General features: G+C 38.9%; 1 protein-coding gene across 3 annotated transcripts in view; it reads left to right on the forward strand.

Moving 5' to 3' along the window:
* msh3 (mutS homolog 3 (E. coli)) overlaps nucleotides 1–18,337 on the forward strand; it is a 281,339-nt gene that overhangs the window by 138,808 nt on the left and 124,194 nt on the right. For all 3 annotated transcript variants that reach the window (XM_043708210.1, XM_043708215.1, XM_043708223.1), the window contains exons 19-20: nucleotides 4,302–4,416; nucleotides 15,513–15,670. In XM_043708210.1, the coding sequence (XP_043564145.1) occupies nucleotides 4,302–4,416; nucleotides 15,513–15,670 (273 nt within the window). The remainder of the gene's footprint in view (nucleotides 1–4,301; nucleotides 4,417–15,512; nucleotides 15,671–18,337) is intronic.

The raw sequence follows: 18,337 nt of genomic DNA on the forward strand, positions 1-18,337 counted from the left end.
TTACTAGGATGTTGCCTGGTATGGAGGGAAGGTCTTACGAGGAAAGGCTGAGGAACTTGAGGCTGTTTTCATTAGAGAGAAGAAGTTTGAGAGGTGACTTAATAGAGACCTATAAGATAATCAGAGGGTTAGATAGGGTGGACAGGGAGAGTCTTTTTCCAAGAATGGTGAAGGCGAGCATGAGGGGGCATAGCTTTAAATTGAGGGGTGATAGATGTAGGACAGATGTTAGAGGTAGTTTCTTTACTCAGAGAGTAGTAACGGTATGGAATGCTTTGCCTGCAACGGTCGTAGATTCCCCAACTTTAAGTACATTTAAGTCATCATTGGACAAGCATATGGATGTACATGGAATAGTGTAGGTTAGATGGGCTTCAGCTTGGTATGACAGGTCGGCGCAACATCGAGGGCCGAAGGGCCTGTACTGCGCTGTAATGTTCTATGTTCTATCTATTCCCTCAAAATTGTATTGAAATATTAAACTGGATTATATGTTCAGATTCTGGGAATGGGAATGGAATCAAATGTTGTTCAGACCAGGTAAGGATTACAGGTTAACTTCCCTGAATAGCATTGTTGTAAGAGCCCATCTGATTTGCTGATTGATGATGGTTTCATGGTCTAAAGTAGCATTTTCTTAAAATTGATAATGTTCAAAATTAAATTTCAAACAAATTAAAAAAAAAACAAATTATTGTATATTACACTATCATTTAACTTGCCAAATTGAATGTATTTTAAAATGTTATTTAATGGATTTTGTTAAAATCTTGTTTGTAAACCATGGCCACTCCTATGGTCCAATTGGAGTAAACCTGCATGGTTTAAATTTAAATGTAGCTTGGCAGTTAACTGTCTGTTATCATGTAATGTGTGCATTCTTTGTAGCCAGTACTTCTACCAAGCAGGGTCTGCTTGCTCACCAATTAGCACTCTCTTTTCTTACAGCATATTTTCCCTTTACATTGATATTTCCTGTCAGTTGTCTTAATATGTGTAAGATGAAAAACTTCAACAAAATGGCGTTTGTCATCAATAGCCTTGACATATTTACTGCAAAATTTCCTGAGATGCATCAGTAGGGTGTTTTCTCTAATTTGTTAGCAAAATCTTTTTGGATGATATTCAAAATTATTTGAAAAGCTTGAAAAAAAATGTTCAAAAGCTTTATTCATGTTAAATTTACATCCTTTTATTTGCTAAGGTCTGTGTAGAAAACAGACTGATTTAATTTCCACACCTGATGCAGCATTTGCCTCATGGTAGCAAATGTCTTGTTTACATATACTCTTCCTGTTTCTTTTAAATCAACATTTTGCATTGAAACTGCCAAGATGCAAGGAAAGTGAATATTCTGTAGGCAGTCAGTAGTCTGTGATGAGGTAATTGGAAGTTCTAATTGAAATTCAATGTTTTGACAACATGGAATAAGTTTTTGAAAGCTCTTTCCTATCTCTTTACCAATCTTTATGTTAATCAACTGAGCATGGACAATATTACAGACAGTTTATTGGACATCTTAAGAATTAGGGAAGAAAGGAACCTTGCCTGCATCTAACTTGAATAAATTTTGTCATTGAAAAGGACAAATGATTTTTGTTTTCAAGTAGAGATATTTTGATTATTACATGTGTTTATGAATTTGAAAATTGTGAACGTTTTATGCTGACACCTATTAGAACAGAGAGAGATAGACACGCACAGTGAGAGGTTAACACAGAAGCAAATGAGAAACCAGCCACTAGATTGAATAGAAACATAGAAGATAGGAGCAGGAGGCGGTCCTTTGGCCCTTAGAGCCTGCTGCGCTATTCATCACAATCATGACTGATGGTCCAACTCAATAGCCTAATCTTGCTTTCTCCCGTTATCTTTGATTCCATTCGTCCCAAGTGCCATATCTAGCTGTTTCGTGAATACATTCAAAGTTTTGGAATCAACTGCTTCCTATGGTAATGAATTACACAGGCTCAGCACTTTTTTTTGTGTGAAGAAATGTCTCCTCATCTCCGTCTTAAATGGTCTACCTCAAATCGTCAGACTGTGACCTCTGGTTCTGGACGCACCCACCATTGGGAGCATCCTCCCTGAATCTATCCTGTCTAGTCCTGTTAGAATTTTATAAGTATCTATGAGATCCCTCCTCATTCGTCTGAACTCCAGCGAAAACAATCCAAACCCAGTCAACGTCTCCTGATACATCAATCCCGCCATCCCTGGAATCAGCCTGGTAAATCCTTGCTGCACTCCCTTGAGAGCAAGAGCATCCTTCCTCAGAAAAGGAGACCGAAACTGGACACAATATCCGAGGAGATTTCTTTGAAAGTTGCTCCTTCATGGTTTCAAATAAAAGTCAGTGAATTTTCTAAAAAAGGATCTTTTCCTCAAATAGAATGGGAGGATGCTTTTGGTCTACATAATGCTACTGAGTTGAGCATTGTTCCCAAATGATTTATGAAAGGATCTATGAAATAGTAATAGATTGTGACCACCAGTCAATAATAAAAAGGAACAAATATAAAATTATATTAGAATGGAAAAGCATCATAGAACTTTCTTGCATATTGAAAATATAATGTTCCGCTGTGCGCCACTGTTGAAATCATCCAGAAGTTCTCTTAAATGGAATTAGATGGTTGCTTGAAGTGGCATGAGAACTGAATGGGATGGTGGATTAGAATAGGTTATTCATCTAGAGATAAATAGATAATTTTTGTGATGCTGATTTTGCTGTCTCTTCAGTTGATTAGTTGTGGAGTCTAAAGCACAGCCTTTAGATTAGTTCGTCCTGCTATATCTAACCTTTCATGGCATGGGTAACACAGACTTCTGTGCAGTTCCTTGCCCGATTGGTAAATTAGTTGAACAAATGCCAGTTTTTGGGATGTTGGCTTTGCTACGAGATATTGTGCATGTCTCATTGCAAAACAATGTGTTAGTTGTGACAAGATTATTTTCTGCACACCATCAAGCGGAAGCCATAGACACTATATTTCCTCTTTACCGTCCTTGCCAATTCTTCCTTTGTCATTGCCTCATATGTAGGAGCCAATGTGGCCATGACACAGTTACATTGTTTCTTATTGGAATGAGCTGAGTAATCATGAGAAACTTGATTATTCCACTAGAAATGCACTGAGATTTAGACAAATAGTTTTGATGGCCACCTCCACCATTTGGAGTTGTCATCTTGTTCCTCCATTTAGCCGCCTTCTGCGTATTGTGCCTCACTTTGGGGAATATCCGTGTTGAAGCACTCTGGTACTTGAACTGCATTGTTAGTGCAGTGCTCTTGTCTGTCAGTATGGAGGTTGTCCACGAGGTGCCTGATGCTCGAGATCTCAGAGTTCACCTTGGCGATTGGAAGTTGCTTATGTGTGATTTTTATTTTGACCTTAGATGGTTGTTGCATGACAACTTCATTGAAAACTAAGGACCTTTTCCAACCAGCTCCCACAGCCCAACAGTATCAGTTCACCCAACTGATTAAGGTCAACAGACATATTATGGAATATATTGAACGTTTTCCATGTCTTGGCAAACCCTCTACTTGGAATTCCTCCATCTCCAATATGCCATTTCTGCCTTCACTCGACTGAGGGAAAGTGTATTTGAGGACAGGAATCTCAATCCCAAGACCAAGATCTTGGTTTACTGAGTAGCCATGGTTTTGGAACTCCTGTATATTTAGGAGACTTCGAAAACCTACTCCAGGCACCACAGCTCTTTGCCACCACTAGATCTTAAGAATTTGCAAAGGCTTTCCAAGTACAGCATCCTTTCCTAAGCCAACATGCCCATTACCAGGATACTTGCCAATCAAATCCTGATCAACTAGTCAGGCAGTCTACTTTCATCCCCTGACATTAGGCTCCTGATGAAATTGCTCTAGTCTGAACTCTGTCACGGCAGGAGACTCCTAGAGAGCAGTAAAAATGCTTTTGGAATGTCCTCAAAGCAATAAAACATCAAATATCCCACTCACTTTTATGAGTCCCTGGTTTGTGACTGACCAAAATGGAGAAGGTTCATTTTGAAAGTCACCAAACACCTTGAAACGGTTCACAGAGGAATAATGGAAAACATTGGCGAAGATGCACAAACACTTGTGTCCAAATCTTCAAGCACATTTTTTTTTCCTGCAATGAAGAAGTTATGTATTGAAACAGCCAGCTGTTCCCAGAGTGATCCATACATGTTGACTTCTATTTTGTAATTTAAAAAAAACGAATGTGAGTGCTCTTACTCTGTAGATGTATTACGTGTAAAATAATACTTTAAATGTTATGTTATTTGTTCAGGCCAACTGTGCTGGAAGAAGAAAGACAAATAGTGATCAAGAATGGCAGGCACCCAGTGATTGACATTCTAATGGGAGAACAGGAGCAATATGTTCCAAATAGTACTGAACTACATGTGAGTATTCAGTAACATCTTTCAGTGTCATATTTTGTTATTAAATTGATATCTGTTGGGTTGATTGGATATTCTTTGCTCTACATTTAGGTTTTTGTTTGGATCATGTGGCTTAAAGAAATTGCATTAGAATGTTTTTTTCCGGATTGTCCATGTGAAGTGTTGGGATAGGGAAAAAGTGCAGTGCAATGAGTTCACTGCTATATACATACATTGATGTTATTGTCAACAATGGATGAAAACCTAATGTTAAATACTCTAAGGTTCCTTCTTAAATTCTCAGATTTGCATTTTCTTGTTATGACCCTTGTCCTGTGATTTTACTTCTCTGCCCCAACTTTTAACTTCTCTCTCTCAATTTTCTTTTCCTTCCTGATCCAGAGATGATGATGGGTGGTCTGGCAGCAACCTTACAGTTCCAGTTTGGTTAGGCTTGCAGGAAAACATGGCCCTTGCCAGCTGCCTTCCCTTCCCCAAATCATTGGGCTTCTCTTCGTCCCATTGCATTCTCCACCATGCCACCTGATCAATACCCTTTTCTCTTCCTGGCATCCATTCACCAATTCTCCTTGTGCTTCTCTCCTTCTTCCCTTTTATTTGTTCTCCTTCATCATATCACCTCCTTATTGCACTTCCAAAGTTTGCTGACAAAGTGAGCCAGAGGCTCTACACTCTTGACCAGCTTCCCTGATTCCTTCTCCCTAATTCCTCAGAGGCTTTGTCTACTGTCCTAAAAAGAAAAAAAGTCAAGTTGGGATGTGGGATGAAACTTGCTATCTTCTGCTCAACGTATCTTTTGGTCTACCTGTGCTACTTCCTTGCACTGATATTAGTAATCATCGCCTCCTTCAAAAAGACCCCTTACTTCCACCGCAAAAATCACCAGTCTTTATTTCTGCCTCACACCATCTACTGCTGAAACCCTCATCTGAGCTTTTGTTATCTCCACACTGAACTATTCCTATGCTCTCCTGGTGGTATTTCCATGGGAGGTTGTCATACAGGAGTAATGCATCTCTGTAACCTTCTTCAGTCCCAACCCCATTGAGGATTCCAAGACACCCTGTTGTGCATCCCTTTGCCTGATCTTTGGCAGCGTTTTTCATCTGTCACATCCCTATCCTTTCCTCCATAAACCTCTCCAACTCTGTCTGTCTGTTAACTAAATGGGCTCCGATCTAAATGGAGTTGAGGAGCAAAGAAATTTGGGCACTCAAATTCACAAATGTTTTGAAATGGAGGACAGATTCAAAAAGATACAAAAAGAGACGCATGTTATCCTGAGTGTTATTGTTAAAGGCATGGAGTGCAAAAGCAAAGAGGTTAGCGACCTCATGCAAATCTTTGGCTAGATTATGGGTAATAATAACATGCTGCCTTTTAGATATACCTTAGGCAGAATGTTGTTGAAAGGATGCCGAAGAGTTTTATTAAATTGGTCCCAGGACGAGGCCTTTAATTATACGCATAGATTAGTAAGAGCAGAGGATAAAAGGAAAGCTGATGGAAATACTCAATATTTATGAATAGTAGTAAAGAACCAATTCCATGAGTTCATTAAACCAGATCTTATTAGATGTTGCCAAACGGTGGAGTGGTGATATTTGGAGAATTATTGTACATCAGGCATATTGAAATGCAGAATGTATTAACTTGAGACAGTGGTGGATTCCTATGTCCAGAGAACATGTTTAAAATCTGGAACATTTTATACCTTTCAGTTTTACTTGCAGCTTTTATTATGTCCATTATAAGGACTTTTACAGGATAGGATGATTTATGGAACATATACTTCACAAATAATACCATACCATTGTTTTTTTTATTGCAATTGCTGTTAATATTTAGCATACTATCCAGAAAATATAATCATTAAAAACCTGAGCAGTAATAACTTCGGAATGCCAAATTTAGAATGGCACGGAGATTCAATAGTTAGCTGCCTCACAGCGCCAGGGACCCGGGTTTGATTCCAACCTTGGGCGACTGTCTGTGTTGAGTTTGCACATTCTCTCCACGTCTGTGTGGATTTCTTCCAGGTGCTCCAGTTTCCTCCCAAAGTCCAAAGATGTGCAGGTCAAGTGAATTGGTCATTCTAAATTGCCCGTAATGTCAGGTGCATTAGTCAGAGGGAAATGGGTCTGGGTGGGTTACTCTTCGGAAGGTTGATGTGGACTTGTTGGGCCGAAGGGCCTGTTTCCATACTGTAGGGAATATAATCTAATCTCATCATCCTCAGGCAACTGTCTGTGTAGAGTTTGCACATTCTCTCCATGTCTGCGTAGGTTTCCTCGCGATGCTCTGGTTTCATTCCACAATCCAAAGATGTGCAGCTTAGGTGGATTAGCCATGGGAGGTGCAGGGTTTAAGGGATAAGGTAAGGGAATTGGTCTACGTAGAATACTCTGCAGATGGCCGATGTGACTCGATGGACCGAGTGGCCTGCTTTCACACTGTAGCGATTCTTTGATTCTATGCTCATTGTTTATGAGACAAGTTTCACTTCAATGCCAGATATGCCACAACTGCTGGGAGGATTGCCTTTTTTGATAGAAGAAGAGAATTTTGGTTGTCTGGAAACCTAATGTGCTCTGATTCTTGATTTTCATTTTGAGACGAGGCATCAAACCTAGTTTCCCTTCTTTTTATGAAAAAGAGAAAACCCACGTTAGTGGGTGGAGTTGAGATCAGTGAATGTAACAGTGAATGCAAAGCAATGTAGCAATGGAATTATGGAACTAACTCCGTCCTTCCTGTTATATCATTGACTACGTTATAAAGACTTTGGTTCCTGAGTGCAGTTTTGGAAATAAGCCACAATATAGTCACTTTGATCTATTCATTTTGTTTGGTAGAAAATACATTTTTTGATTTTAAATTTCTTATTACATATGAGAAGATATTTGTTGAACTTAATTCCCTGCACTGTCAGTGATTACTTTCTTCACAGTATGTACCCAAGTCAAATGTCTGCATTGACCACAATACTCTGATAATTATGTATTTGGGACAAGTTAACTTTAGTAAAGAATGTAGCAACTTTGAAGATGAAAACTCTGGAACTGTATCTGTAATATCACAGATACACCCCAGCATCACAGATATCAGTCTCCAGCCAATTGAATTCACTTCACGTGATATCAAGAAACAGTTGGATGCACTGGATACTGCAAAGGCTCTGGTAACATTCCGGCAATAGTACTGAAGACCTGTGCTCCAGAATTTGCCGCTCTCCTAGCCAAGCTCTTCCAGTACAGTTGCGACCCTGGCATCTCCCCACCAGTGTGGAAAAAGCAGGACAGATCCAACCTGGCCAATTACCACCCAAACAGTCTACTCTCCATCATCAGTAAAGTGATGGAAGGGGTAATCAGCAGTGTTATCATGCAGCACTTGCTCAACAAAGCCCATTTTAGGTTTCACCAGGGTCACCCCGTTCCTGATCTCATTACAGCCAGGGACAAAAGAGCTGAATACCAGAGGTGAGGTGAGTGTGATAGCCCTTGACATCAAGGCCGCGTTTGACCGAGTATAGCATCAAGTATAGCCCTGGCGAAACTGGAATCAGTGGTATCGGGGGCAAACACTCCAATGGTTAGAGTCATACCTGGCACAAAAGAAGATGGTTGTGGTTATGGAGGGTCAGTCATCTCAGCTCCAGGACATCTCTGCAGGAGTCCCTCAGGGTAGTGTCTGAGGCCCAACAAGCTTCAACTGCTTATCAATGACCTTCCCTCTGTCATAAGGTCAGAAGTGGGAATGTTCGCTATGATTGCAGTGTTTAGCACCATTCGCGACAGCTGAGATACTGAAGCAGTCTGTGCTCAAATGCAACAAGATCTGGACCATATCCAGGCTTGGGCCAACAAGTGGTACACAAATGCCAGGCAATGACCATCACAAATAAGAGACACTCTAACCACCGCCCCTTGACATTCAACGGTATTGCCATCACTGAATACCCCACTGTCAACATTCTTGGGGTCACCATTGACCAGAAACTCAACTGGGGACTCGCCACATAAACACAGTGGTTACAAAAGCAGGTCAGAGACTAGGGACACTGCGGTGAGTAACTCACGACCTGACACCCCAAAATGTATCCACCATCTACAAGGCACAAGTCAGGAGTGTGATTGAATGCTCCCCACTTGTGTGGATGGGTGCAGCTCCAACAACATTCAAGAAGCTTGACACCATCCAGGACAAAGCAACCCGTTTGTTTGGCACCACATCTACAATCATTCAATCCCTCAGCAACAGTGCTCAGTAGCAGCAGTGTGTACTATCTACAAGATGCACTGCAGAAGTTCACCAAAGATCCTTGGGCAGCACCTTCCAAACCCATGACCACTTCCATCTTGAATGACAAGGCAACACCACCACTTGCAAATTCCCCTCCAAGCCACTCACCACCGTGACTTGGAAATATACCACAGTTCCTTCAGTCATTGGGTCAAAATCCTGGAATTCCCTCCCTACGGGCATTGTAGGTCAACCCATTGCAGGTGTCCTGCAGTGATTCAGGAAGGCAGCTCACTACCACCTTCTCAAGGGCAAATAGAGAAATGCTATCAATGCTGGCCAGCCAGCAATGCCCACGTCCTACAAATGAATTTTAAAAAATCATGCCAGGTGGTCTAATTGAGGTGTTCGTTATTTGCTGTTGCGATATTTTCCCATTATTGTAACAGGCAACTTCTATTGGAGGATGCATGGTCTCAGATCAGACAAAGTCACGTGTTTATTATTTTGGTTATAAAGGGCCAGAGAATGTGTCGTTGATCATTTTGTTGCAACCCTTTCTTTGATCAGAGCTGATGTGATTATTGGACAAGTCAGACCCCAGCCTAAAATCTGGTTTGATAGAATATGCATGTTAGTTCAAGCTTCAAAACTCCAAAATAAATGATATTAATATATATTTAAGTCATCCACTTTACATCAAACATCCTTCCCCCAACAAAAGAATGAAAATGTATCTTGTTGATCGAATTATCATTACTCATCAATATTACCATAACAGTACAGTGACAGTAGCAATGTTTTGGCATTATATATTCAATGAGTTACGTAGCAACCATATTTTGCATTAGTTCCTGAGTACTCCTCAATGCTCTTCAAATGTGTGATAAAGCCTGTGCCTAGAAAATAACATTTCATATCAATGAATGATTTTCAAATTGTACGTTTGGAGAATTAAGCTTCACTAAAACAGTCTTTAAAGTCTTCTCTCCAAACAATTCCAAGGAAATCAAAAGAATGTTTAAAAAACAGTTTATTTCATGTTGTTGATGATATACATCTCAAAAGTGATGTAGAAGTGTAACAAGACTCTACAGACTCCTTTTCCACTGTAGAATATTTTTGTTGACATGCGGTCAGTTTCTTTTGAAAGATACCTGACAGGTCATTCAATCCCCATCTCCTGACCTTGCAATAAAACAGCCCCACATTGATGTTGCCAACCTCATCCGCCAGTTTGATTGGCTTTACATATTTCAGCGCAGATAAAGGGATATGGTTGTCAGAGCAGCTTTTAAGTTTTCAAAGCTGGAAACAGCAGTTACACAATCCTTTATTGGCTAATCCTTTGAAATGTTGCTGGTGCACATTTCATTCTAAAGTTGTGCTGATACATTTGCTGTTACAAAAGCTGATATTTTTTGGCTCTTATCAGTCAGTAGAACTTGTCAACTTGCCAATATATCTATAGTAATTTGATTTGTTTTAACATGTTTATCTTTTCAACACATTAACATGACATATCACTGATTCTTTCTCCTGACTTGAGTACTTATTACCTAATTCACATAATTGCGTTTCTTTTTAATTTGATAAGATCCAATTTATCTTATTTTCTAATGGTTTCCCCACAGACAGGTAACAACACTAGTGCCTTGGCTTCTGTAAGAAAATGTTGAACTTTGACCTTTTTATCTATTCTAATTTTCATTGCATGGTGAGCATTTTTGAGTTGATTTTAGCCAACTCCAATGCTTTGGTCAGTTTTTCTCTGAAATTCGAAGCGTAGCTTGGAGGGTAATTTCTGATATTTGGTTCAAAATTTTAAAATCCAAATTAAATTATGTTAAAATGTATGTAAATCTCATACATCACAACTCGCCACTGGAATCATGGGTGGAATCTTTCATCCTTGGTAGTGAGAAAGAACTTAATTAGATTGGATGGTGGTGAACCGGATTCCTGCCACCTACCTGACTTTGCCCAAACTAAGTTCTGTTCAGGGAGGCAGTCGGTCCACTTGAGTTGCTTACCTGGTTAGTTAATTACTGCAAATTGTAGATTATTTGTTTCAGATTCTATGCAGGTAGTAAAGGTCTAATGGTTATAGCCGTATTTTGCCAATATCTGGTTGGTAGGAGTTGTGGAACAACGCTTTCTATGACTTTTACAGGCTTTGCAGTGTGGTAGAAATCATATATAATATAAATCAGTAATGCATTTTATTGCAAGTTTCACTCTTTAGTTCATTTTTAATGTCTTTAATTATGTAACAGCTACTGCTTTAAACATAAACAAAAACAGAAATTGCTGGAAAAGCTCAGCAGGTCTCACAGCCTCTGTGGAGAGAAATCAAAGTTAATGTTTTGGGTCGAGTGACCCTTCCTCAGAACATTTCTGTTTGGCATATGCATTCCTTGGATGGATTGAGATAAAACTTGTGATGCATTGCGTGTTCCTTGTCCATTATTATTGATTGTTTTGAGGTACCTTAACTTGCAATTGTGATTACCATATTGCATAACATCGAACCTGCCTAAGTCAGCAAATAATGGAAATCCACAGATACTTTTATAATGATAAGAACTTATATCGATATGCCCACCTTTTTCCAACATGGTTATCAGAAATATGTTCTTTCATGGGATGTGGGCATTGCTGAGAAGGCCCCACATGCTGCCCATCTCTGATTGCTGTTGACTTGTGTGGCTTCACCTGCTATTCCAAACCATTTGGCCGGGAATCTAGAATCACATGTAGTACAGACCAGGTAAAGATTACAGGTTAACTTTCCTCAAGGACATTATTATGAAACCCCATCTGGTTTACTAATCAATGATTTCATGGTCTAGATGAGTTTTGCAGTCCAGAATTTATTAATTGAATTTAAATTCCTTCAAGTGTCATTGTGCTTGACATCACTTTTTATTGATGCAAAGTAATTATTTAGCATAATTGTTATTTCCTTTTTCTCATTGACCATGTCACTATTGTCAGTTTGCATTGCTGCTGACCACATTGCTTGAATTAATATAATTGTAAAATGTTTTTGTTGATTATGATTTCCTTTGCAATTTTCTTGTTTGTGGATCTTACTATTTGATTGGTCTCCATTTTTCTTCTTTGCATGTCTGACACGGAGTTTAAACAATCTCTTACACTTTGGATGTTTATTTTTAGTTTTATCTTGTCCCTTTCCTCTTATATTAGCCATGATTTTCTTGAGTCAAGTCGAAGACTTGGCCCTAGTGGGAAATAGCTCTGAAGGGATTCGCGTGAATTCCGATAAACTGGAATATATTCCCCAAATGGGGTTGTGGAAACCGATTCAAGAGAATCTTGTAGAAGGGAATTGGATATTTGCTTGAAAAGAAAAAGAATTGTAGCGCTCTGGGGAAAACATTAGCAAAGAGATTTCAAAGAGCTGGCACATGAATGATGAGCTGAATAAAAGAACATCTATTTCTCAGAAGAAAATGTACAGTTTTATTCCAACAAATTATATTAGCATACATTTATGGAGCTGTACTGTATCCTGTCTGATTTTGTTTTGCCATAAAATAATCAAGTTTAATGCAACTGAATTCTCTTTCAGATACATTACTTTGTCTTATTCTGCCCAATATCCTGTTGAGGAGTTTCTGCAGATTGCCCATCCTGCATCACTGGTGAGAACTGGCGGTAGACTCCACGTCAGTGAGAGCATGTGTCTCTCTTCCTAGTCTTCAGCTCACAACAATGCGGAATGATTAGATTGTACTCTGCCAGTGTTGGGTTTCTTTGCATGCGAGTGTTATCTTTATATATTGGGTTGAGCCAAATTAAGGGATTGCAATAGACTGTAGAGAATATGAACACCCCCTCCTTCATTTGCCTTATCTGTTTACAATCCTATCCTTTGTCCCCTCGTGTACTTAAGCTTTCTCTTCAAGGTTTCTCTCTATGCTGTAGCAATTTTCACATTTAGCTGCTTTCTGGATAAAGGATTGTCTCCTATATTATGAATCAGATTTAATGATGACTATGATGATTATAATCAGTAGTTTTGAACTACCTCAAAAGTGAAAATATCTTCTCTGCATCTACCCGACCTAATCTTTTCATAAAGTCTGAAGGTGTTGGCCTTCATTTTGTTGTAGTATCATCCTCACAGAGTTTTACTTTGCACCTACTTTATTGAGCATATCTCATCTCCTCTCCACCCCTTTCTATATAGCATTCATTTTGAAAACAATTTCCTTGACTCATCAGGGATCCTTGCTTGTTCACATTGGCAGATATGGTGAGTATTGCAGTTCTATCAAAGCTGCAGCATGCAAGAGAAATTAAAAGAAGGTTTGTTTTGTCATTATCTGATAGCCCAAACGTTAGTTTTAGTTCTGGCAAATGTGAAAGGTAATTTCTATTGACAGTGAGCAAACTATTCCAAAGGTAATCAGTTTCACTACAAACAAAGGCAAAATTCTGCAGATGCCAGAAATCTGAAGTAAAAGTAGACTCAGCAAGTGAGGCAGCTTCCGTTGGGAGAAAAGCAGAACTAATGTTCTGAGGCATAATGGATTCAAACGTTAAGTCTGTTTCCCTTCACAGATATGGCCAGATTAGCTGAGTTTCATAGGCAATTTTAATGTTACTTTAATACAAGAGTTGATTTCTTTATGTCCTCAGCTATTAGTTTTTCATATAATCTTTCTTAAGTATAGAAATGGAACCAAACAACTCTATCTTCTCGTCTTGAAGGGGAGTGCCGGTAAATAACTGGACTATAGCTCGAAGAGGCATAAGGGACTATAGGATTTGACCTATATGAATTTATCAGCAACAATGGAATTTAAATCTATGCATATCCTAGATTGATTATATATTTTATTCATACAAATAGTTGGCGATTAAATAAATGGAGATGTAGGATTTTGGATGTTTGATCATTGCAATAGTCTCAACTATGAATTAGACCTTTGGGGAGCTGCACATCTGTCTGCTACACTTGTGTACCTTTTATTTCAGTGTTACCTTGAAACTTGAGTGTTTGTCCACCTACTGTGCAGATAATAAGTATTTACGTGCATCAGCAGTAAATGTGGTGATGATCAAGTCAGTAACAGATCAATATGGGTCATCTTTCTGGCACACAATATTGGATACCCTCACCATTGTAGCTTTCTTGCAGTTTGTCACCATCTTCTCTTTTTGTTCAAAGTTTGGGTGAAGATTTGTAGCTCGGGTGCTCGTTGTTGCGGTTCTGTTCGCCGAGCTGGAAATCTTTGGTGCAAACGTTTCGTCCCCTGTCTAGGTGACATCCTCAGTGCTTGGGAGCCTCCTGTGAAGCGCTTCTGTGGTGTTTCCTCCAGCATTTATAGTGGCCTGTCCCTGCCGCATCTGGTTGTCAGTTTCAGCTGTCTGCTGTAGTGGCCGGTATATTGGGTCCAGGTCTATGTGTTTGTTGATGGAGTTTGTGGATGAGTGCCATGCTTCTAGGAATTCCCTGGCTGTTCTTTGTTTGGCTTGCCCTATAATGGTAGTGTTGTCCCAGTCGAATTTATGTTGCTTGTCGTCTGCGTGTGTGGCTGCTAAGGATAGCTGGTCGTGGCGTTTCGTGGCTAGTTGATGTTCATGGATGCGGATCGTTAGCTGTCTTCCTGTTTGTCCTATATAGTGTTTTGTGCAGTCGTTGCATGGGAATTTGTACACTACATTAGTTTTGCTTATGCTGGGTATCGGGTCCTTCGTTCTGGTGAGTTGTTGTCTGAGGGTGGCTGTTGGTTTGTGTGTTGTTATAAGTCCTAGTGGTCTCTTTTTGTTCCTGTGGGTACTGACAATGGCTGTAGGCCAACTCCAATGGAGTGTATTGATTTGATCTCCATTGGGAAAGGTTTGTGGAGGGAATCTCTGTTCTTAGATGGTATGCAGCAGGGAAGGACATTTAAAGCCACCTTCCTCTTTGGTTCTCATTCTCCCACTTACTGTGTAGTACAGCAAGCATATCCTATGCCAGAAGCTTGTGCTGAATAATAAATTAGCTCAACCTTACAAATTCTGGTAATTTTAATGTACTGAGACCAGCAAATCCACCCTGGTTGTAAAATGTGATCTTAAATCTTAATTAAATTGTTTTGTGTTTATTCAGTGTTTTTGAAGTTGTGAATGGATCGCACTTTACAAATGATGCCATAGATCTATTGATACAACTTGTAAAATTTGTTTTTTCTTGTTCCAAAATATGTTTGTCAAATGTTATTTGTAGTATCAGTGTACTTTGAGTCATATTGCCTGGGTAATTTGTTTTGTTACAATTCACTTTGAGCAGTAATGAACTGATCAGATTATAGACTGGTTACAATAATGTCACTGTGAAAAATGCTGTCATCCTGTTTATGTATGTCCTCATTCTTTGTAATTTTCAGGAATTATGAAAAATATGAAAATTGTACTAATCCAACTTCAATTGGTATAAGTACCTTGACACGTGTGCAGTTCACCAGTTCATTAGTTTACTTGCCTATTCAAATCTAGTCAAATAGATCCAAGGAGTGTTTTACCTATGTTAACATTTGCAATTCCAACACTCGACGTTTGAGTTTTTCATACAAGTATTTCTCCCACTTGTGTGGGACTCACTTAGAGTTCTCTTTGTTGAGCCACATCCACTGCTTTGAAACCTTCATAATAAAATGCTTGTTGAAATGTTAGTTAGTGTTTCAAGCTAATTTAAAGCACAGCAGTGGATCTGGAGCAATAATTAAAAAAGAATAAAGCTATGATATTGTTCATGAATGCCCAGGTCACGCTTTGAGACTGCTTTTTCTTGACCTTTCCACTGATCATTAATTTTGCTGGGCCTTGTTTTTCAGGGAGATGGACAGAGAGTTATGGTAATTACTGGGCCCAATATGGGAGGAAAGAGTTCTTACATTAAACAAGTGGCACTGATTACTATCATGGCACAAATTGGGTCTTATGTCCCTGCAGAAGAAGCTGTGATTGGCATCGTGGACACCATTTACACAAGGTATGACTTTAATTTCACAAAATGGGCATACACTTCATATAGGCCTTTATTTCTATTGTTTACCTAATCCCTTGTGGTCGTTTCACATGATCTTCTGCACTAAAACACTGCCAACATTTGATCTTGCTATGTAGGTCTTTCATCTAATTTAATTAATTTTGAAATAAGGAATTTGAAATGGATCTACTTTCGAGAAAAAAACAAGTTAACAATTGAATTTGGGAGAAATGTGCTGCCATTAACACTAGATTGGTGAACAAATGTGTGTCAAGTTCTTACGTATGCTATTTGAACAAATTCCGTATGATCTGGGTTTAGGTTCACATTCAAGACAAAGTTCTAGTCTACACCGATACTGGCTTTTGTTTCTTTCCTCTCCCCTCATTCTTGCTGTCACCTTCTCCTCATCCTCAATGGTCTGGTGTGATTTTGAGGAGTCTTATTTCAGTTCTTTGAAGTTGTGGTGCTTCAGCCATAATAGGATCCTGTGGAATATACTCTAACTTCTTTTGACAATACAAGAGTAATCCACTAGAATTTGTTCGCTCTGTTGTACTTGCTGGTATAGTCTTTTTGCTAAGTTCTAAATTACTGATAAAATCTATAGGAAGACCTGGAGACTGTTTGTTTATTTTGGCTAGTACAGGATATGCCTGAAGTTGTTTTGAAACAGGATATATGAACAGTAGCTGATGCTGCAGAAGCAACAGTCGGTAGCAAGTAAATGTGCCAGCAAGGTTCAAGCTGCTGCTGAGAAGACCCACTGAATATATACCACCTTGTGGATGGCCTTGAAGGCACTTGTTGGGAGCCAGAAGGTTATAATGCAGCTTAACAGATAATGAAGCTTAACCATTTGGGAAACGTTCAGTACTGATGTATGAAGACTATTTGACTACCTCCTGTGCTGTCACTCCAGTGAAGAAGTTACACTTTCTTGTTATTTCAACTATCATACTACTTAAGAGATTTCTGCCCAAGTATTTGAACTTGATTACTTGTATTTAATTTGGTTATTTTGTTGAGAAACAAGATAAAATATTGCGATTTTAATGAGGTCAGTCAGGTGGAACTCATAGAACATGAGGTCCCTGATTGGGGCTGTTAATCTGGTCAAATCAGAGACCCTGGCTGACAGATATAAACAGAAATGTCAGCGGTTCTGTTCACACAGAGCTGGCTCTGAGGGAGTTGGAAAGTTTCAAGGACTTGACTTGTAAATAAAGGGTGATTTGGTGACAGAATACTGGCCTCTGTGGAGTTATTTCCAAGATTGTGTGTAGAATCCAGCATGTTGAATTTGCTAAAATGTTTTAATCATTTTTGTCTTGAATATTGATTGTAACAGACTGGTTATAGCTACACGTTAACTGCAATACCGAAAGAGCTGTAATCTTCCCAAATTTTGTTTAGTTCGATAATTTCAGCAGTATCAGACTAGTGAAACTATGCAATTAACTATACAAACCTTATGGCAACAATTTTCTGTCAGGTTGTACAATTTATTTTGTTCTAAACTTTTAGCAGATGAATGGAACTGAGTTTTGAATTAGCACAGAGTTTTCAAATTAGGAGCTGGAAGTGAACTTCTCCTAGTGTGCATTATGTGCAGTATCATGGGATTTCATTGTTGCTTTTTTATAAAAGTAATTGTTAATTGTGGGATTCCAGTAATCATTTTTATGAATGCAATGTGTTACATCATCTGTTAATTTTATCATAAAGTTTGTCACAACAAAGGAGATGTAATGAGCATTGTTACATAAATACAGTGTAATCTACATGCGTAATGTTAGATAGCTTATCATAGTCCAACTGGTTTAATATCCTGTCATGTGTTCCATTACATCAGTTAGAATATTGTAATTGCAGGAGCAGTCGGTGTGTTTGCTATGTTGATGATTAGAGTGTCATTGGCAGTATCCTCTTAAGCCTTCTCCCATTCATCACTAATAACCATCCTTTTTAGGAACAGTAAAGAGCTATTATATCCAAACAAATCTGTCCCTTATTCATAAATCAGTTTCGATTGTTTGCCATATCACTAGTTCTCTCATAATCTTGTCTCTCTGCAAAAATGCATCTAATTGCCTCTCGATCTCATTCGTTCTGTCCACCTCCATGACCTTCCTTGGTGATCATGACAATTTGCTGAATAGATACATGAACAACCTGCAGTCATTTCACAAGCAGCATGTTTTATCACTGTTCCTTTTCATTCGTTCTCTTTTGAATTATGTTATGCAAGGGCCTCTCACCTTGCTCCCTTTTGGAAATGAGCTAATTGAAAGCTCCACTGTCTAATTCTTAATCCATACTACATCTGTTCACCTGTCACCTCCATGCTCACAGGCTCACAAACTGCTTGGTTTTAAAATTCTCAACCCTGTTTTTGAAGCATTGGAGAAAGGTGACATATGTGGGAAGAAACAAGGTTAATGTTTGAGATTGATGACCTTTTATCAGAACAGAAGGATGGGAACCAAAGAGTTTTTAAGCTAATAGAATGGGATAGAGCAAGAAAGACAAAAAGTAGTATCTGTGGTAGAGTTGAGGCAAAAAGAGATGAACTGACACAAAATTTCATGATGCAAAAGCTGAAGACAGTGACAACGGATATTGTAGTGGAGCAAAGGTTCGGGCCATAGTTAAGTGTGAATAACAATA

Source organism: Chiloscyllium plagiosum, chromosome 2 (genome assembly GCF_004010195.1).
Source record: "Chiloscyllium plagiosum isolate BGI_BamShark_2017 chromosome 2, ASM401019v2, whole genome shotgun sequence".
NCBI lineage: Eukaryota > Metazoa > Chordata > Chondrichthyes > Orectolobiformes > Hemiscylliidae > Chiloscyllium > Chiloscyllium plagiosum.